The 21,549-nt window shown below is 51.0% G+C and overlaps 1 protein-coding gene across 1 annotated transcript in view; it reads left to right on the top strand.

Moving 5' to 3' along the window:
* Window positions 1-6,598: 6,598 nt before the first annotated feature.
* The window catches only part of Ppl (periplakin), a 48,705-nt gene continuing 33,754 nt past the window's right edge, over window positions 6,599-21,549 (top strand). Inside the window, exon 1 of the mRNA XM_021185602.3 lies at window positions 6,599-6,825. Within this exon, the coding sequence (XP_021041261.1) occupies window positions 6,764-6,825 (62 nt within the window). The 5' untranslated portion in view covers window positions 6,599-6,763. The remainder of the gene's footprint in view (window positions 6,826-21,549) is intronic.

Below are 21,549 nucleotides of genomic sequence, written 5' to 3'. Positions count from 1 at the left end.
AACAAACACTTGTTCACATAAACTGAAAATACAGCACATTTTTAAAATGGGGCTGGTGGGACACACTTGTAGTTCTGCTAGGAGGAAAGCTCTCTCCTGGGAGCTCTCTGGCTAGATAGTCTGACCGAATCACTCTAAACAGGTCAGAGTGAGAGACCCAATCTCAACAAAACAAAACAACCCCCCCCCAAAAAAATAAAAACAAAAAAAAATCAAACAAAGAAACAAACAAACAACAACAAAACCAAAAAACTCAGAAAGCAGGGACAGGCGGATTTCTGAGTTCGAAGCCAGGCTTATCTACAGAGTGAGTTCCAGGACAGCCAGGGCTACACAGAGAAACCCTGTCTCCAAAAAAACAAAAAACAAAAGCAAAGAAACAGCCAGGCATAGTGGCACACCCCTTTAATCCCAGCACTCGGGAGGCAGAGGCAGGCGGATTTCTGAGTTCGAGGCCAGCCTGGTCTACAAAGTGAGTTCCAGGACAGCCAGGGCTACACAGAGAAACCTTGTCCCAAAAAAACAAAACAAAACAAAACAAAAAAACAAACAAAGAAATAAAAGCTAACTGAACCAAGGGAGACAATGTCTGAGACCAACCCAGGTTACCTCCACATGCACACACACATGTGCACATGCACCCATGCATACATATGCACCCAAACACACCAGAATATCTAAATGCATAAACAGAGAGAAAAAACAATGTGACTGCCTGTCCCATCATCTCCTCACTCACTTGCTGTTGTAACTCCGGGGCTGGACGTACATCGGGTGCTACCTACAAGGACCACTGCACATGAGCAATGCACTAGGGCTCCTGGGTACTCTGCCCTTCACCAGCAACTGGGGGGGGGGAGCCTGGTTGCCATGGAAATGCCAGTAATGCAGGGGAATATGAGGGACCTAGGGTGCCTATAGTTGAGGTTCTTCCTCTCTACCCTCAGCTTCGAGTCTGACCCACAGTGTTCCAGCCACACACACACACACAAACACACATCACACACTCAGTAGTGTCTGTGTGCATTGTCCCTGTGTCTGCTGGGCTGCTCTGCTTGGGGAACTTGAACTTACTTCATCTCCTACCCTCACCCTGCTTCTCCACAGCAAGCCCTCTGAGGGCTCCACCCTGATATCACATACTGAGGAGCTGGCACTTCACTCGTCAAATAATATCTGCTCAATAAACACTGGATGGTGAGATGGGCTGGGGATGTAGCTCAATTGATAGAGCACTTACCTAACACTAAAACAAATCCTGGGTGCCATTGCTAGCACTACACAAAACAGGCGTGCTTTCAATGTTAGAAGGGAGAGGCAGGAGGATGGGAAATTCCAGGTCATCTTCAGCTGTAGAATACACTTGAGGCTAACCTGGCCTACAAAGTGAGCTTGAAGCCAACTGGGCTGCATGAGATTCTGCCTATAAATAAACAAGCCAAGACTGAATGGATGGATGGATGGATGGATGGATGGATGGATGGATGGATGGATAAAGAAACTGCTTCTCTTCCATCATAATTCTGACTCACGACACTAACTCTTGTCCAGTGCTCTGGGGATTTTCCCTGGGACCACACTCACTCACTCGGTGAGAGTACTGACCACACAGTCTTTGTCCAGCAAGTGGTTAATGCCGTGGGAACGAGGGCCTGGTCCAGCACACAGTCCTGAGTCTCCAGGGACTTGAGAGGCATGCCATGATCAAACAACTACAGCTGAGAAGCAAAGAGAGCAGTAGCCTGTCCTTCATTTCCTTCGGGGTCAGGCAGCTGTGTCAGATCGTTGCTGTGAGGATGGCTTTGCACTATCTGTCTTTGTTTTACGTCTCTTCGTTGAGTCCATGGAGTTTGTATCAGGGTGCTCCCATTTTGCAGTTATGAAAACCGGGGTTCAGAGAGTTGGAGATACTTGCTCAGGTTCACAACACAAGGAAACAAAAGAACTCAGACTGAACATCTCAGTTCCCAAGTTCTCATTTAACAGAGTGGGCCAACTACCTCCCCAAAGTCACCCAACCAGGGCCTGGCTAAGCAGGCTTTTGAAGTCAAAAGGGCTTCAAGCAAATACTTGGTTTGGTTTCTTGTTCTGCCCCTTTGTAGACTGACTCATCTATCACTTGGGCACTGAAGGGAACAAGGCTCTGACCTTCTGACCTGACCAGCCCCAGGGTCATTCACACCAGAGACACTTGCCCAAGAATGCGGCTGTACTGGTCTGCTCTGCATGAGCCTGGCACGGCCCAGAAGGGGAGGAGCAGGCAGCAGGCAGGAAGAAGCATGGGCGTGGACGGGAGGCTGGGCAGTCTGCCCTGCAGGGATACTGTGCCTGGTAGAGCCTGTTTAGCCCCACCTAGAACCATTCTGCCCTGATGGGGTGACTTCCTTGCAGAGAAGCTCTCATGGTGAATTTGAGAGGCCCAGGGATAGCCCTCCAGTGGAGTGTCTGAGCTCCAGGGTCACCAGTCTGTGGGATAGCCCTGCAGTGGGATGTCTGAGCTCCAGGGTCACCGATCTATGGCTAGGCCATATAGGGAGAGGGCCAGGGCCCTGAGAATCAGAGCAACTCAACTGAAGTGGGAGTTGTCTCCATATTTTGGCAGCATACGGGTGCATACCTGAGTGTAGGGAGGGTAGCAGGGAGTCATGGGAGCCTATCTTCCTGAAGTGACCACAGGGTGGGGTATCCATCAGACAGGGGGAGGCTGCCAGGGGCCCCAGTGGGTGAGGGCCTGAAGTGAATACTCCAGGGGTGACTCAGGAGCAGGAGGACTCAGTGAGTCACCTTGGACCCTCTTCTGTGCCTGTTTCCAGAGCTCAGCGTCCCCTCTTGCCAAGATGAACTATGGGGAGCTCCAGGGGCCCCAGCTCAGGGGGAGGTATGAGTCAGCCCATGTGAGCTGACTTTCCATCCCAAGAATTGTCCCGAAAGAAAAGTAAATAACTGTTACACAATAGAGGGCAAAGCTGAGCCAGCCCCCTCCTGTCCTGTGGGAGTCCCTCGGCACTGGCTGTCCCCCGTGTATTAGGTGAAACAGTCAGGGTGCTTAAGCCACCTGCAAGATCACACAGCCAGGACTCAGTCCCAGGCTAGCTTTGACCTGTGGCTTCCAGCTAGCCCCAAACCTCTTGCTTCAGAGCTCCTCTGGCTCTCACTGAAAAGCATTTCCATCTGGCTGTTGGATAGATGAGATGTTCCGTCTCAGTGGATAGAGTGTGGTGCTGATAAAATTCAGCCACAATCCCAGGAAAAGAAACATGAACGTAGGGCCTCACACGTGCCTGGCAAGCCAAACACCACTGAGCTCCACCCCCAGCTCTTTTAACTTTTGTTAAAGGAGACAGGGTCTTATTAAGTCACTTGGGCTAGACTTGATAAGTCACTTGGGCTAGCCTTGAACTTATTCTGGCGCTAAGGCAGGCCTTGAAGTTTTAATCCTCCTGCCTCAGCCTCAACTGAAGTGACAGGTCTATGCTACCATGCCTGGCAGGAATCTGTATGTAAGATTCCTTGGGTGATTGTGGAGTCATATAGGAGATGAGAGAGGGTCTAGCCCACAAGAGAATGGCCCTGGGCCTCCACGCTGGGAGAAGAAGGCTCCATCCTGGTCCTGTAAGCAGGGCCCTCTGTTCCCGGGTTGAGAGAATGCTGTTCTTCCTGTTTCAAACTGGTTCAAAGCGAGGGAGCCAGGAGTGTACATTCCTCTCCAACTTCTGGGGAAATGTTGAGCACAGAGAGGGTGTGGGTGACCCTTGCAACAATGAAACAGAGCCCTCTTTCCAGCTTTGGAAAGAGACAGGTATGGGAGGCCAAGGGTCACTGGTTGCTGGGCACTCACAGCCCTGCAGGTGCCGCCTCAATGATGTTCAACCATCCTGGAACAAGTACCTACGCAATCCTCCTGCTGGCCTCCCCGCCCCCGCCACAGCAGAGGGGATGAGTCACTCGGCAGAAGACAGCTTGGCAGTGCCGAACTAACTCCATCTGGCCCCCAGAGGATGTACGAGTGAGGGCAGATTCCCGGCCCCATCCTGCCTACCCACAGTTGTGTGTGGAACACATGTGCATACACACGTGCACATGTACCGATGCATGCACCCACAATTGCACCAGACCTGGGCTGACTATCTTAGAACATGGAGTGAGAACATGGGTGAGGGCCAAGTGGAATTCCTGCCCTAATCTGTTAATTCCCTCCAACACTCCTGGGCCGGGCCCAGCCGAGTCAGTGGGCACCAAGCCAGTTGCCCTGAGCCTGGGAGCGGATGCTACGGTAGGTAGAGATAGGGGTGTCCAGAGTTTGGGCTTTACAGCTGGTGGCCACAGACCAGTCAGGCCTGTGGCTTTCAGAATATGGCTCCCTTCCCACAAGAAAAGGCCAAGATATCAAGTGCCTCCTGAGCAGGGCAGCTGAGGGGCTTCACCTCACAGAGAGCACTTGGACCCTAAGATTCTGTCAGTGTGGCTATCCTGCAATGCCCAGAGCTGACTGACCTGGAGCTCCTGATCCAGGCCACTTCCCCAACACCACTTCACAGCCACCCCGGAGTTGCTGAGAGAAGGATCTAAGTGTTTGCAGTTTTAGAGCTGTCCCCAGCATCCAATGAGCCTGTAGCAAAGGACACATCCCTGTTGTCACTGAGCTCTGTCTAATCACAATGGGGCTGTGGTAGAGGCTCACTAGGAAAGATCTCATCCCATGGTGATGACTCTGCCTTTTATATCCACTTCACAGATGGGAAAAACTGAGGCCAGAGAAGCAAAAGGACTCACTGTCCCCCCACAGTTGAAATGAGACTAAGTAAAGATCCAAACACCAGTCTATCCTGGCTACCCACCCCCCTTCCTCAGTGAAGAGTCTCATTCTTCCTCAGCGGGTCAAGGCTAACAGTTTCTCATGGATCCTTCCAGAAGCCTTCGATGTATACAAAGCATATGGTACAGGTATTCCTGTCCACCAACTCTTGGGCACTGAACACCTTTTCTTAACCTCCAAAGTTATTTACACTTTATTTATTTATTTATTTATTTAGGTTTTTCGAGACAGGGTTTCTCTGTATAGCTGTTGCTGTCCTGAAACTCACTTTGTAGACCAGGCTGGCCTCGAACTCAGAAATCTGCCTGCCTCTGCCTCCTAGGTGCTGGAATTATAGGCGTGCGCCACCACTGCCCAGTCATTTACATTTTATAACATATATATATATATATATATACACACATATATATACATATATATACATGTATATATATATACATATATATGTGTATGTGTGTGTGTGCGTGGTGTGCGTGTGTGTGTGTGTGTGTGTGTGTGTGGTGTGTGCATGGTGTGTGCACATGAGAGTGGGCAACTGGAGAGCCCAAAGGAAGTCATTGAATCCCCTGGTGCTACATCTGCCTAACGGGTTCTGGGAACTAACAGGGCCCTCTCAAGAACAGTGTGCTCTCTTAGCTACTGAGCCCCCCAGCCCTGAACACCAACCTCCTTATTCTAATCTGTGGGACAGAGACTGGAGTCAGACAGCTGAGCTTGGATCCCCAGTCTCTTGACAGTGTGAGCAAGTCCCACAGTGGCTGTCCCTTTCCACTCTCAAGATCTCATCTCCCCTACTTGAACTGTAAGCCCTTTGGCTGTCTCCAGAATCTCTGCAGCTCGCCTCTCCCCGATGAGCTCCCACCCACCCCCACCCCAGGGTGGCACTGAGTCCTCTCGGCGTCTCTCTTTCACTCTAGCTCCTACCCAGACTGTTTTCCATTAGCCAACAAAACCAGGGCTGCGTCCCTTACGGCAGTTCGTGAGCGTGAGATGCGGGTACAGATCTGAATGGGTAAAGCTCCACATTTCCCACAGCCCCTAGCCCAGCCTCACTCCAGGACATGCGGGCAGGATTATACAACATTGCTGTTCTCAGCCAGAACTGAAGTTTCTATGATCCACCATTAAGTCTCTATCATGCCAGGCCCGGGGTTATGAACGTTTCAAGGGATATTTATGTCCTCCCTGGCTCTTTTCCTGCCTGTTGGAGTCGCCACTGTGCCAAGCTCTTTGGTGAATTAGCTACAGGAATCTCCTATAGCCCTTCTGGATGTGGGTCGTCGTTAATCTTCTCTTGGTCAAGGAGGAAACTGAGGCAGTAAGTAAAACAACTCTCAGAGAAGTCCTAACTGACCATAGGTGGCCACAAGAATCCAATTCAGTAGCGTGCTATGGCTGTGGCCATCGCCAGTCCCGCTGAGTGTGATTTGTTGACATTGCAGGGAGCAAAGACCCCATTTCCACCTCGGGTCTCCCACACCTGTCTGAGGTTCCACCTGTGGCTCATCACAAGAGGAGTGTCATGGTGTTTTGGGATTGCCCAGGTAAACCCTTCAGCCAGAGGGCGCGCCAGGCTCTATGTGCACGATGGGCGCGGCCTAGCGCAGGTGGCCTGGCCGTCCAGGTTCTGGCGACAGGCTGCGCAGCCTCTGCAGCACCAGGCAACAGGGGCGGTGTCCAGCGGGGACCCAGGGAGCGCGTCCGAAGCCCCGCCTGCAAGGTAAGCGCCACCTTCCCGGGGTGCGGCAGGCAAGCAAGTGGCCGGCGATCGCCCCGCCCTGTTCCTGTAGTGACCCAGAGCCGCGGCCCTCCGCACACGGGGCTCTGCGCGCCGCTGCCGCTGCCGCTGCCGCCTCCGCCCCTGCCTTTCACCTGCGCCCGCTGCCCGCTTTCGGTGCGCGCCGGGCCCGTCGCCGCGTTCCAGGTCCCTCTGTCCCAAGCGCCACCATGCACTCGCTCTTCAGGAAAAGAAACAAAGGCAAATACAGCCCAACGGTGCAGACGCGGAGGTGAGGGGTCGTCCTGGGTTAGGATGAGGGAGACCTAGGGCTGAGCCAGGAGTGGGGATGCGTGGGCAGGCTCCGCGGAGGTTCCTCTGTAACTGGAAAGTTCTGCCCTGCTGGGAAGGGGCACCAAGAGTGACAGGAGGAACTCTAGAGCCCCATGATGCGCTACTTTGGGGGCCTAGATGGTGGGGACTTGAGTAAGGAGTACAAGCTGTGGGGTTGTCCTGAAGCTGGAATCTCGGTCACGAAACGTTGTGTTTCCACCCTGGGACTCGGAAAATAAGTTGTGTGTAGGGAGATCTCCTGCGGGAATTGTAGACCGTGGAGGTGCTTCTGCTGGCGTTGGGCTGCGAGATCTGGTGGCTCCGAGGGTGAGCCACCTGTCCCCGGCTGCACCTGCCTGCCAGCGCTGGAGCACTCGGAGGCCGCAGTGGGTCCTGGGGCCCCGGGGGGCATGCTAAGGCAATCTCAGGCTCTCTAGACTCCCGCTCGGCCCGGCTGGGTGGGGACAGACCAATTTCTCACTGCGTGATTTCTCAGGGGTGTGGCTCCTGGCGCTTCCCCACCCCCCTATCCCCGAAACTGGCCGCGTCTGCGATCTCTGAGTTCTCAGGGCCGCCCGAGAAGCGAATGACATGTCTTGATGTGTCTGGATGGAGAGACAGCCCACGTCGGTTTTGATAAGCCTAATGTATTCATTCGGTTAATAACCGGTTTGGGGGGAGACTGGTGATGTTGCTGAGATTGAGGGAGGGGTAGAATTCGTCCCTCTGCCTTGGCACCCCTCTAGAGGAAGTGGGGGTGGTCCCTCCAAATAACTTTAGGCAGATGAGAAGTGGCAAGCGTTACTGCTCACCTGGCTCAGCACCTAGCTGGGCTCCTCCACTGGCCCATGAACAGTTCCTCCCCACTCCCCAGATTCCAGATGGAGGCAAGACAAGAGATTCTGGGCCCGGAGCTTTCCCACTGGCTGTTGTTCTGCCTTTCAACCCAGACCCACCTACTGAGGCAGGTGCACTGGGCACTGCAGCCTGGAGTGTATCCTGAGTATTTTTATGTTTTCTGAAAGTCTGCTTTCCTGTCCCGCTGACAGGGCTGTTTGATGCTCAGTGTAGTTTCTTCCCTTGTTTTGCGGTCCCCTCCCCTCTCATTTCTTCTCCTCATCAACCCTGTCTTTCAGTCTTTCACAACCCAGAGGCTGGGCAGGGCCCTTCGTACTGTTCCTCTGTGGCTGATCCAGCTGGCTGTCAGAGCCAGTTGGGGTCCTATCCAGTCCTTGGGCTGCTCTCTTGAGTATTGCACAATCGGACACACTCTGTGCCAGCCCCACAAGGGGTCAGGCCCCTGTGGTCCTCACCAGGAGGAGAGTCACACATCCCAGGAGCTGGGCCAAGTCCCACCCCTACACTGTAGCCCTCCAGCCTGGAGTGCCTGGGCTTGGACCTAACAGCAAAGGCATGGGAGCCCAGAAGGGAAGGGAAAAAGGATCTCCATCCTTCTCAGCCACAGGGACTCTGAGAACCTGTTGGTTAGGTACCAGAGTCCTACCTGCCTCCTGGTCTAGGCTTTAGTCCTTGGCTGGCAGCTTTTGACAGCTTTGGCCATGCACCTCTTGTGGTCACCCAGCCCTGAGACCAGACACTTCTCTTCATGGTTTTCCACGGTACCATGAATCAGGGTACCCACTGTCCCCACCCCCTGGCTGGAGGACTAGCTCCTACTAAATTGTGGGGTAGAGAATCCTAGTGCTTATTCTCTCTCTCTCTCTCTCTCTCTCTCTCTCTCTCTCTCTCTCTCTCTCTCTCTCTCTCTCTCTCTCTCTCTCTCTCTCTCTCGACAGGCTTTTGCTGTGTAGCTCAGGTTTGCCTTGAAACCACTGTATAACTCAACCTAGCCTTAAACTCCATCCTCCTGCCTCAGTCTCCTCAGAGCTGGGGATTACAAGAAACTCGGCAGTACTGGCTCATGCCCGGCCAGCCTTGTAGCAAGCAGTGTGTGTGTGTGTGTGTGTGTGTGTGTGTGTGTGTATTCTTACTGTTCTCAATTATAATTACTGGCCATAGGGAGTGCCCCCATAGTTATCCCTGCATTCTGAGGGAAAGAGACAGTAGGAGAAGATGGGGAGGAACTCAGGTCCAGGGAACAGAAGCCTTGCTGCTCATCCTGGTTTTGGTGCAAAGCTCTGAGCCTCAGTTTCCCTGCCTGCTAAGTATTTTAGTAGAATAAAGGGCTGGGAAAGCAAAGTCTCGGTGTACCAGAAGTATCCAAACAAGAGTTATTAGTGCCTTCCCAAGCTCAGGAGACCCAGCAGCCCTGAGTCAGGACCTTTATGCTCAGGCAGCCAAGGGCTTGGACAACACAAATCCCTGTCAGAGAACAGAGGTGCTCCTCCCTATTTGTCTGCCTTTTAGCAGATGACATGGGTTGAGGGGTTCTGGGCAGGGTGTGAACCCTGATGCTCCTGTCACCCTGGTTCCTAATGACAGGTGTGGAAGTTAGTGTTCACACCTGAGCTAATGACAGGGTCAGGCTTGCTGGTGCAGGTCACTGCGGATAGCATCTAGACTAAGAGGAAGGTACTGTAGAGTACAAGCTCACACTCCGTTGGCTGTGCAACTTTAGTGGGGGTTCTTGACCTCTCTGAGCCACTTTCTCACCTGGAATGGGGATAACAGAGTGTCTGCCTGTGATTTGGCTAAGGAAGAAATGAAATAACCCAGAGAAAAAGGTGAGAATCAGAGGGACCATCAACACGTGAGGGTGGTGATGGTGGTGGTGGTGATGATGATGATGAAGATGAAGAAGAATATACAAATGCAGGGGTGTGTGGCTAGGATATAGATCAGTTGGTAGAGTACTTGTCGGCATCCATGAAGCCCTGGGTTTGATTCATAGAACTATGTACAAACAGGCATGGTGGCACATGCCTGTCATTCCAGCGCTTGGGATGTGAAGGCAGGAGGGTGAGAAGTTCATGGCCATTCCTGCTTACGCAGGGGGATTGAAGCCAGCCTAAGCTTCATGAGACCCTGTGTGAACACAAACATATGAGTGCAGAGGAGCCACTATAATCCCAGGAACAAACCAGGATACACCGGTGGGCGGAGCAACACTGAGGGAGGAGACCTTGACAATTGTTGGCATCACGCAGGAGGTCAAGCTTGAACACAGCTATGACCATGTGACTGGTGGGTCAGAATGGGCCTCCAGCCCACCCACTCTGTGTTCTGGAATGGTGTCCATGAGGCTGTCAGGTCAGAGTGCATCAGGAAAGCCTTCCTAGGAGAGGTGTCTGAGTGAAGCATTTAAGATCTGACTTTGGGGTCACACTGAATCCAAAGACAAATGCTTGACCTTGATGAGTGATCTCCGTGAGTTCCAGACTAGCCAGGGCTACATCACAGAAAGATTCTGTCTAAAGAACTAAATAGAACTGATCTCACATGACCAACTCCAGTCGTGCCGCCCCTCCACACCCACACCCCCACAGCCTGACCAGCACAGCCTTTCCCAGCCCCATCCAGTCTGCTTGCAAGAAAGCTGTCTTAGTTACTCACTGTGTGGCAAAACGCCTGACAGACACTACTTAAGGGAGGAGGATTTCCCTCACAGTTCTAAGATACACTGTCTGTAGGGAGACAATGGCAGCCAGAGTGTGAGGCTGATGGACACCCTGCACCTGAGTGTGCAGAGACAGATGGATGCTAGTGCTCAGCTAGCTTTCTCCTTATTCTTCAGTCAAGGACCCCACCCCATAAATACAGTGCTAATTAGATTCAGTCTAGAAACTCCTTGCTAGGTGTGCCCAAAAGTTTGTCTCCAAAATGATGCTAGGTCTTATCAAGTTTATAATCAAGAGTACTATTACGAATGGCCCTGGCCCAGTGAGAGGAGCCTGTGTGTAAGGAGAGGACTAGCAAGAAGAACGTCTTGGGGCACCCTGACCACCTTGGTCTCTAAGAGTAGTGTTTGATAACCACTAGTCATGAGTTCAAGTGCAGTGTGCCTCTCCTGAGCTGTTTGCCCTTGTGGAGATCACCTCGGATCTAGGAACCTGGTTTATCATCTGAGTAACAGGAGCAGGGTTACAGCCCCCTCTCGGACCAACTGCTGGTGGATCAGCAAAGTGATGGCATGACAGGCCCAGCTCTGGCTCAGTCTCAGAGTGGGTAGCCATCACACACTGCTAAGACGGGCATGGTCCTAAGTCTAGAAGCCTGCCGGGCAGCAGACTCAAGTAGGCTGTGCACACACCCACTGATGCATAGCAGCCAGAAGGAGAATGACTTAAGGGAGGGCCTGTCAGCAAAACATAAGAACCTGGGTGTCTTGGGCACAGTAAACAGCCTGCCACATCCCTGCACCTGCCAAAGAAGGGCTACATGGCTGGAATATGGTAAGGTGTCAGTCTGACCCACCACATGGGCTGGGTCCCATTTCCCAGAGGCGAACACTGAGGCTGAATGTAAATGAACACCCTGGGCTCACAAGAGGCTTCTACTGGGGCACAGGGATTCTAGAAGAGGAATCCCTCCCCCATGCCTGAGAATAATGGCAGTCTAGTCCAGAGACTCTCCAGTCATGTGACTGAATGTTGACCCCAGGGCTTCAGACTCTGCCACTACCCCTGTCCCATTTTTAACATAATTACTTAAGTATCTATTTATTTGTAGGGTTGTGGGGGAGTGTATTTTGGCAGAGTCTCAACTTACTATATAGCCTAAGGTGTCTGTGAACTCACCATATATCCCAGGCTGGCTTCAACTCTGTAACCCAGACTGACCCTCAATTAACTACATAGCCCAGGTTAGCTTTGAACTCCTGAGTTCTCCTGCCTGAGCTTCCCACGTGTTGAGATTACCTTTAAGAGCCACTACATCCTAGTCTGACCAGCTCTCTGCAAAACATGTTGGCCGATGAAGAGATCTAGGACAGAGTTGGGCTCAGCCTACGGGAAGCACTGCTAAAGACCCAGACACTGTCAAGGACCAGCAGAGACAGACAGACAGACAGACAGACAGACAGACAGACAGACAGATATGAGAGAGAGAGAGAGAGAGAGAGAGAGAGAGAGAGAGAGAGAGAGAGAGAAACATGGCTCAGCTAATACCCTAGCAATGTTAGCTACTACCCAAAGCTGACGGGATGGGAATCAGACACTGCCAGGGTACAACAAGCCCCTGTAGGCAGTGTGGGACCTCCCTGGCTCATCTGTGCCCTCCTGCCTGCCTCAGCCTGTCTGGGCAGCCAGAAGAGGGAACTGGCCTCGGGGCTTTGTTCTTTCTGCTGTTTTAGTCACAGCTTTCCAAGTCTGAGAGGCCTTCTGTTGCCCTGTCCTCTCTTAAATGGGTCCTCATTGCTGCCTCCAGAACTCACTCACAGCTCAAAAGGTACTCTTGGGGCCTGGATGCCTGCAGCTGGCCCTTGGCCATTCCTGTTTGAACCCAACAGATGGTACATCTCCCTGCTGCAGACATGGCCACTGCCGCATGTGATAATGATGTTCCAACGGTTTGACTTTTCTGGGACAGTGGCAAATACCACCCTGCACAGGGTGAGTGCCTATCCTGTCTCCACGTTGCTCCCAGCCAGCCATGAGGCTTTTGGCTAGGCTGTGCCTCTTGCCTGAAGTGCCCTTTCCCTTCTCCCTGATTTACTTGGGTTCCCAGGAGGAGCCCTCACAGGCCTCTATACTGGAACACAACCATCCGCACATTGTCTCAAGTAAGTCAGTCTTATCTTGGTGTCGTTTGGATTTGTGTGGTAGCCCACTGGATCATGAATATAAGAATAGGAGCAGCCATCAGATCCGAAGCCAGGGATACTGGAAATCCTGAGCAGTGTGTCTCCCCTCATCTAGTCTCTGATCTTCACTAGGGAAGGGGCAGAGTAAAGGACAGGGTAACAGTGAAGGGTACTAGGTACTGAAATATAAGAAGGAGGGAGAGATGGGAGCATCTAAGCAGAGCCCAAGAGCTGTCAGATGATGGACTGATAAAGATCAATTCAGACCAGATTTTAAGAAGCACCTTGTATCCTCACAGGGATACAATTTGCTGAGCTTGCAAAGCAAGTGGATGAAAGGTGAGAGAGAATGTTAATAGGTTTAGAAATGCACAAACAGCAGCCAGGTGTGGTGATGCAGGCCTGCATTCCCAGCACTGGGGAGGCTAAGGCAGGAAGATTGTGAGCTCAGGGCTAATCTAAGCCACATAATGAGACCTTATCTCAAAACAAAGGCAGCTATCAACAGCAATGAAGATGAAAAAGACAAAAAGCAATTTTATTGCTAACATTTGAATGTAGACAAACAGATGTATCAAAAATATAAACGTGGGCTAGTGAAATGGCTCAGCAGTTAAGTCACTGTTGCTACTACAGAAGACCTGGGTCCAGTTCTTAGCACCCACGGCTTCACAACCTTCACAACTCCAGTTCCAGGGGGTCCAATACCCTTCTCTGACCTCCGTAAGCACCAGGCACCCTTGTAGTGTATAGAGGTACATGTAGGCAAAACAGCCACACACAGAGAAATAATAAAATTATATACTCTTGAGAGGGGGACTGGAAAATGATTGATATAAATGATTTGATTTCTTTTTAAGGAGAATCTGTGAATGTGACCGTGAAAGGACACCCACTCAGTCCTGGTGGCAGACACAGGGGTGACTACTTCTTTTTGCTACTATTCTGCTGGCTCAGCTGGGTCGTGGTGACTTAACTCTAACTCAGAGTGACATCCGAATGGCCAGAGGCACCATAGTCAGCTTGAGCCTTGTAAATACCATAGGAACCTTCAAGACTAGATTCGTGACATGACCTTTGTGTGTCTGTAATGAGAACTGGAGGCCTGGAAGCCAGGAGTGGTGGCCTTTCCTGGCCAGAAACAGTTCCGGCCTTAAAAACAGAGCAGGAATTATTGCCCCAGCAACCCACACAGTGTAGGGTTGACTTCCCCAGGATTAATAACTGGGTGTGGGGGAACTGACTGTCTAATTACCACAGAAGTTTCTAGTAGGGAAAGTATCGGTCAATTGGCTAATCAATCTGGTATTTATTGAACACCACCTATATGTGGCTTTCTCTTATGATTTCCTTCTGGTGGAGACTTGGAATTTTTTCTCATTCCTGATGCTCTGCTTTAACAGTTGCTGGCTTTCAGTTCCTTGTTCTCAGCCCTGGCTATATCTGAGAAGACCCTGAGGAGGTCTGCCAGGATATAGCTTATCTCAGACTAAATAAATCAGAACCTTTAAAGGCAATTGTCTATGATCCATGGCTGTGCAGTGAGAAGTAATCACAGTAGTGATATTGATGTCATGCTCTGTCCTGTTTTTAGGGGTGTGTAGATTATACTTCCCCTTTCAGTGGCAGCTTCCTGGAATGTCACCTTCTGTTCCTTTATGCTCATCTTTCCTGTATCACATAGTTGTAAGTATATCTTTAAATGTCATACAAGCCAGGTTGTGATGCACACTTTCAATCCCAATACTTGAAAGGCAGACACAAGTGGATTTCTGTGAGTTCCAGGGAGGGATATCTATCTTTGGACAGATAGGGTGTCAGGTAGCCCAGGCTGACCTTGAACTTTGGATGTAGGTAAAGATTACGTTGTACTCCTGAGCCTCTTTCCTCCTTCTCCCAAATTTTGAGATTACAACCATGAAACATCATGCCCAAGTTCTGAGGGCTGAGAACTGAAACCACAGGCTGTATGCATGTTAGTCAAGCATGCCACCAACTTGAGCTAGATCCCCAGTCCCTTAATTGGAGAATTTAACTCAGTTATGTTTATTGTGGTAACTAGTGTGTTTGGGCCCATTCTGCTACTTTGACATTTATAGTGCTTCCCTTTTTCATTTCTTTGTTCATTACTCCCCTTTTTATTGAATTGAGTTACATTTTCCACAATTAATTTTAGATCAGAAGAGCACCTGTAATCCTAGCACTCAAGAAGCTGAAAGCAGAGGTTTGCAAATTCATGATCAGCCTGGTCTACAATAGTAAAACTGTTTCTACAAACAAACAAACAAACAAACAAACAAACAAACGTTGGATTAAGAGGCCTGAATAGGAACTAATGAGGCTGAAAATACCCTGGCCTAGGTAATCTTCCTAATTATAGTCATTGGGGTGTTTTCTTAACCCTCCCTAATAACCTATAAAGTTTAGAACAATAAAGATTTACTCATCTGTAGGGTGGGCCCTTCTGTAACCCTTAATTCTAGGACTTGCATAAGCTTGGGGCTCAGGCTATAGGCATTAATTGGACCAGACAATTTATGGTCTGTCTACAGCTCATATCTCCAGGGTCTTATGGTCAAAGTCCTGTCCCCAGGGTCTGTGACAGGGGAAGGGAGATGACAAGGAGTTGGGAGACAGAAGTGAAATGTCTTGAGCTGTTATCAAATGTGAAGAGAGGACCTACTGGGCTGCTGCAGTTATGAGTGTAGACATTTACTGACCAATCTGGGTGCACAGGAAGACTCTTTGTCAGAACAGTTCCTAATAACAATAACTGCATTAAAATGCAAAAAAACAAAAACCAAATTCTACCACAAAGACATGCAGATGTGTTAGGAGAATCTGTGAGGCCCCCACCACCCGAGCCTGCTCTGAAGCACAACATTCTACCCCAATGTGAGCCAGTGACATCCATCTTGTCAGGTGGCCTGAGGGTCAGAGAGGGAGCCTGTGTCATTGCTGGGTGGGGTGTGTGGCCCAGGTTCCTGCATTGCTGGTTCCTTGCACTTGAAAGTCCTGTTCAAAGGGACAGGTGCGGAGTCCCTTGTGGTCACATCTAAAAGAATGACTCAGCCCGGTTTACCATCACTGATTGTCACCTTGCCTGCTACCTGGGATTAATCTACTGACCAGGGTGCCAACAAGATGTCAATTACCTGACACTCCTAGTAGTGACTGCCTCACCCTTCTGTCCTGAGAGTCTCTTGTCACTTTGCCTGGGTGGTGTGCGTTAGTATTGATGTCCCCCTTGGACTGGGGATGTTGCTTTGGAGCCTGGCTGCTTAGATTCAAATCCTGATACTGTAGTTTCTCAACTGTGTGACCTTGGACACGTTCCTCAAATCTGTTGTGCCTCAGATACCTTCATCTTGAAAAGAGTCACGGACGTTGCTAATGCTCTATGAAGTATCTGCTCAGTTTAACACCTACTGATGGAGCCCCACATTTCAGCAATAGAGAGGTTGAGGAAGGGGGATCATCAGCTCAAGGCCAACCTGAGCTAATAATGAAACCCTGTCTCAAAACAAATAGATAACCCCAGCCCCTTCCAAATAAACCCAAATTCAAACGAGGGTTGAGGAGGCGGCTCTGTCAGTAAAGCAGCAAGTGTGAATACAGCCCCGGAGCAGGGGTTAAAAGCTGGGCGTCGTATCCATAGTCCTGAGGCTGGGAGTGTGCAGTGGAGACAATGGACTCCTGGAAGCATGCTGGCCAGCTAGCCTAGCCTACTCAGTCAAGTCCCAGGCTATGAATGACCTTGTTTTAAGTAACAGGGGGAAGGCAACTGAGAAACAACAGATGAGACAACCATGGATATATGGGGATAGTCACACACACACACACACACACACACACGCACACACACACACACACACACGCACACACACACACACGCACACACACACACACACACACACACACGCACGCACACGCACGACTCGGCAAGTAAAGACTCATGCCACCAAGTTTGGTGACCTAAGTTTGTTCCTTAGGACCTACATGTTGGAAGGAGAAGTTACTTCAGATTGTCCTCCAACCTCCAGACATGCATGCCCCTATTTATACACATAAAATAAATCAAATGTAGTCAAAAGGACAGAAAAAGAGCCCAGCCTCGGTAACTATTGTGCCACCCTTCCCAGGCCCTTTCCTTCTAATAAATGACACACAAGAGGGCTGAGCGGAGCAGTGGGCACCAGTGAGTGCTCCCTAATTCCTGACAGTCCAGGCACATTCTGAGTCTCCTTTAGGGGAGACCAGGTTGGAGGCTCTGCCACACCCAAGTCAGTGTTTATCAGACCTGATGCCCTTCGGACCCACTGAGCCCAGACCTGGCTCCAGAGGCAGGTGAGACCTGGAATGGTGAGGCCGTGAGAGCCAGACAGCAGAATTTCCCAGAAGGAATCTGCACTCCCACACTCCAGCCATTCCTCTTCAGGTTTCCCCACCTGCACACCCCACACTCACCAAGAGTGAATTAACCCCAAAAGGGGAGAACTGAGGCAGGACCAAGGACTGGTGCATGGAGACTGACTCAGGCCTAAGGAGTCAGGTGGCTGTGGCAAGAATGGATTGCTAACTTACCCCCGCCCAACCCCCCAGGTCCTAGCTCCACACAAGGAGAGGCAGGGTGACATCTGGGCAGCCAGCGACACCTCCAGTGGAGAAAAGGCCTCTCCAGGGCTACAGGGCAGCAATTGGCTCTCAGAGTGTCTGCTCTTCGGAAAAGGCTGTTCTCCCAGCCTGGGGACAGGCCAAGTCTCCACTGCTGCTTTGTATCCAGGTACATCTTCATGCACTGACTGACCTTCACTTCAACCTGGGCTCCGATCGGCAAGGCTGGGTCATTTGGGAGTCAGGGTGTCAAGGACTTGGAAGCAAATGCCTGACCAGGGTGGTGGTGGTGTGTGTGTGTGTGTGTGTGTGTGTGTCCACGCGCGCATGTAATGTTGGGGGTGTAGGAAGGTCCAGGGAGCAAAGAACTGACTTTATTAAGTTTCCATAGTTATCAGACCCTGAGTGAGATAGACAAATGCTCATCTGCTTCATCCCAGTGCTACACAGAGGCCTCAGAACCTCCTGGAGTCCCCCCCCCCCATGCCCCTCCCCTGCTGCCTAGGCCACATAGCTTCCATGTCATCCTCAGGAGACTTCATGTGAAAGAGTGTGAGGGGTCTCTGGTGGCGCAGGGGCTCTACCCTAACTGTCACCACACTACAGATAGGACAACTGAGAATCAAAGAAGCCATGTCGCTGGCAACGCAGTAAGAGGGGAAGAGCCCAGGCGTCTGACTGGCCTGTGTGCTTAACGAACAGCTCTGCTGCCCTTCTCCCCTCACCCCCACCCCAGCTTCGGAAAAGGGACCAGGGGCCCCTGCATAAAATTGCAGTTGTTTAGGGGATCAGCAGGACAGGTATGGTCTCTCAAGACACCTGTGTTTGTGTTTGGGTACACCCAGCGGATGTGCCTGTCCCTGTCTCCTCAGACGAATGTCTCTTTTGCTTGTCCTGAAAAAATTATGGACTATCCTGGCCATGCTGTGAAATCACACAGCACTGGGCTCAAACTCCAGTTTCCCACTTTGCAAGCACTGTCAGAGCCGAGTCCCCAGCACAAAGCAGGCAGGGCTGAAGCTACTGAACTTCTAACAGTTGCTGGCTCCCTGCCCTGCCCCCTAGGTTGCCCTGCTCCAGATATATCCTCGGCACACAAAGAGACACCTGTTCCTGCTCCTGTCCCCGGGAAGCTCTTGTCGGGTCCTCAGACACAGCCCTGGAGCTCTGTCTTAGTTAGAGCTACTCTTACTGTGGGGAAACACCATGACCAAAGCAACCTGGAGACGACGAAAGAGCTCCTTTGCCTTCTACTTCCGTGTCATACTCCTTCATGAAGGGAATCAGAACAGGAACTCACACAGCGCAGGAACTGATGCAGACACCATGAAGGGGTGCTACTTACTGGCTTGCCCCTCTTATAGGACCCAGGACCACCTGCCCAGGGATGGCTCCACCCACAATGGACTCCCTCCCCCATCAATCACTAATTAAGACAACACCTTCCAGGCTTGCCTACAGCCTGATCTTAACAGGGAGGCATTTTTTAAATTGAGGTTTCCTCCTCTCAAGTGACTTGACTAGCCAGCATGGGCTCCAAGGAGGCACCTGGCATTCCCCCAGCCCGCCTGCCCCCACTTTCCCCATCCTAGGAGAAGCAAGGGGGACATAAGAGGACCCCACTGAGGAGCATAAATGACCACAGATCTGCTTTTATTTGCTGCTCTGAACCCCACCTCGATCCTTGAGTCCCAAGGTCAGATACCAGATGCAACCTTTAACTAAGCAGCAGAATGTATTGGTCCCATTGAAGGGCTGATGAAGCTGAGGGCTATGAGTTGAACAACTCACTGGGCACAGTGGTACAGGTCTGTCTCCAGAGCTAGTGAGGAACCTCAAGCCTTGCCTGGGTGCAGAGTGAGGAGTCAAGGCTAGCCTGCCAACTTTGACTCTAAGTAACTAAAAAGAAGGTTGGGGCTACAGCGCAGGGCACACTACTTGCCTAGCATGTTTAAAGCCCCAGCTTCAGTCCTCTGTACCACTGTCAGCGCAGCTCAGCTCTGACCCCTGTCTGACTGCAGACACAGATCTTTCCCTCCACAGCTGCCCCCACCCACGTGACCCTGGCAGTTGCCTTTATTCTGAAACAACTCCGGAAATGGGAAGATGGGGTTGGTGATATTTGAGACACCTTCAAATGACAATGTCTACCTGCCCTGACCGCTCACACTCCTACTAACTTGTGGGCACGGAAGTGAAGGCTGGGCATGCCCTTTCAGTGGGGCACTTACTAGTCCTTTTACTGTTCTGGGGTGGATGGCTAGGAGTGCTTTGGTTTCTCTGGACCAATCAGGTGGTTACCAACTGTGGGCAGGACAGGACTGGGATGAGATGGGTGGGAAGGACGATATCTCAGCCTCCATCAGGGCCACCGGGAGTGGATGCCCAGTGTGGTTCATCAGCGAGATGAAAAGCCCAACCTGCCAGGCCTGTTCCCTGGCCCCTCCCTGTGCATTCTGCTCCACCCTACATTCCTGTGCTGCTGGCATGGAACAGGGCAGCTCTCACGGGAACACACATGGTCATCTCTCTCTTACTCAGACCCCAAGCCTAAAGAGCAAAAGCACAGAATGTTCCAGACACAAATCTCATAGCTTTTCTGTGAAACAGGAGAAATAATGGTGGCCTAGAGAGAGATGGCTCGGCAGTTGGGAGCACTGACTGTTCTCCTGGAGGACCTGGGTTGGATTCCTGGAACATCACAGAAGCTCACAACAGTCTGTAACTCCAGTTCCATAGGATCCGATGCCCTCTTCTGGCCTCCATGGGCACTGAACATCTGTGGTGCACAGACATACATACAGGCAGGCAAAACACTTATACACATGAAATAAATTAATTAATTAATTAAAAAAAACAAATTAAAATAAATAATGCCACTTCTTTTAGAGGGTAGCGGGATTCCTGAGCGGTGTCATACATACAAGGGCCTGCTCAGCGCTGGGCTGGTGACAGCCTCTGGAAGCATTCTTTGGCATCTTCCAGGTAGCTGGGGTTGCCTGACCCTCAGAACAAACCATTATAATCCCAGAATCAGAGAAGTCAGCTATAGCACCAGCTGGAGCATGCTGAGAGGCCATAGCTCAGCCTGCAATGGCCACCTTCTGCTGCCTGCTGCTGCCACTGACCTGGTGGTTTGGCTTCTTAGGGTTGGCAGGGCCACTAATGGCTCCTTCAGCTTTTAGCTTCTGTTTCTCAGCCTGGCCTCACCTCTCAGCCTCTTAGGGCCTTGGGATCAGGATGTCGCCACTCCCACCCCCTGCGCCTGCAGCACAGGAGGGGATCTCCCAAGAATGTCTAAAAGAGACTGTAAGCTTGGGGAGTGTTTGCACTAATCACATTCTCTCTCATACAAATGAAGTAGTGTTTGCACCAATCACAGCAATCCCTCTGCTAAGCCATCCAGAAAGTGCGTCCCTCTCCTTGTTAGACAAGGTTTCAGGTGAGCACCAATTCCCTGAAGCTTGAGATAGCAAAAGGTGTCCTGTGAACCTTCAGGGCTGGGGTGTTCTGCTTTGATCAACGAGTGGTTCTCTAAAGGTGTCTAAGGACTGTGCTGGTCCTGATGTGAGGGCAGTCCCTCTGGCTGTTTGACTGGCATTGTTTCTGCCCAAGACAGCCAGGGCAGCAAGCCAGAGTCCAGCAGCTGCTGACTAGGGAGCCACACCCCAGACTCACTCTAATGATTCTTGTTATTTATCTGTTGTTGTTGCTGTTGCTGTTGTTGTTGTTGTTTGTTTGTTTCTGAGATAATCTCACACTAGAATTTCCTACATAGCCGAGCGTGGTGGTGCATGTCTTTAATCCCAGCACTCGGGAGGCAGAGGCAGGCAGATTTCTGAGTTCGAGGCCAGCCTGGTCTACAAAGTGAGTTACAGGACAGCCAGGGCTATACAGAGAAGCCCTGTCTCGAAAAAACAAACAAAAACAAAACAAAACAAAAAAGAATTCCCTACATAGCCAGAAAATTCTGATCCAGGCTGGCCTTGAACTTACAATAATCCCCGTGCCTCAGCTTCTGGGAACAGATGAGCACTATTGTGCCCATCTAGCCAATCTCTTTAGAAAGCACTTTCATGAGACAAAGTGAACTGAGTCTGCAACTCACTCAGTGGATACAACTCCCGAGGTGTAGTGTGTTCATAGCTGTGTACAGTCAACAGCACAAGCAATTCTAGAACATTATATCACCCCCAGTCCCCAGTGCCCCCCACCCAGCACATACCATCCTTAGCACTCCTGAACTCTCTTCTGGGCCAGTCCTCAGTCTGGTGGAATTCCCTTTTTACTCTGGGGAATTCCTCCACTCTGATATTTTACATCAATGTATCCATTCACTCTCTGATCCTTTGTATCTGGCAGCTTTCC

The sequence above is a fragment of the Mus caroli genome, unplaced genomic scaffold (genome assembly GCF_978045245.1).
Source record: "Mus caroli unplaced genomic scaffold, Mus_caroli_1 scaffold_17, whole genome shotgun sequence".
Lineage (NCBI taxonomy): Eukaryota > Metazoa > Chordata > Mammalia > Rodentia > Muridae > Mus > Mus caroli.
This window is presented reverse-complemented; position numbering and strand designations above follow the sequence as displayed.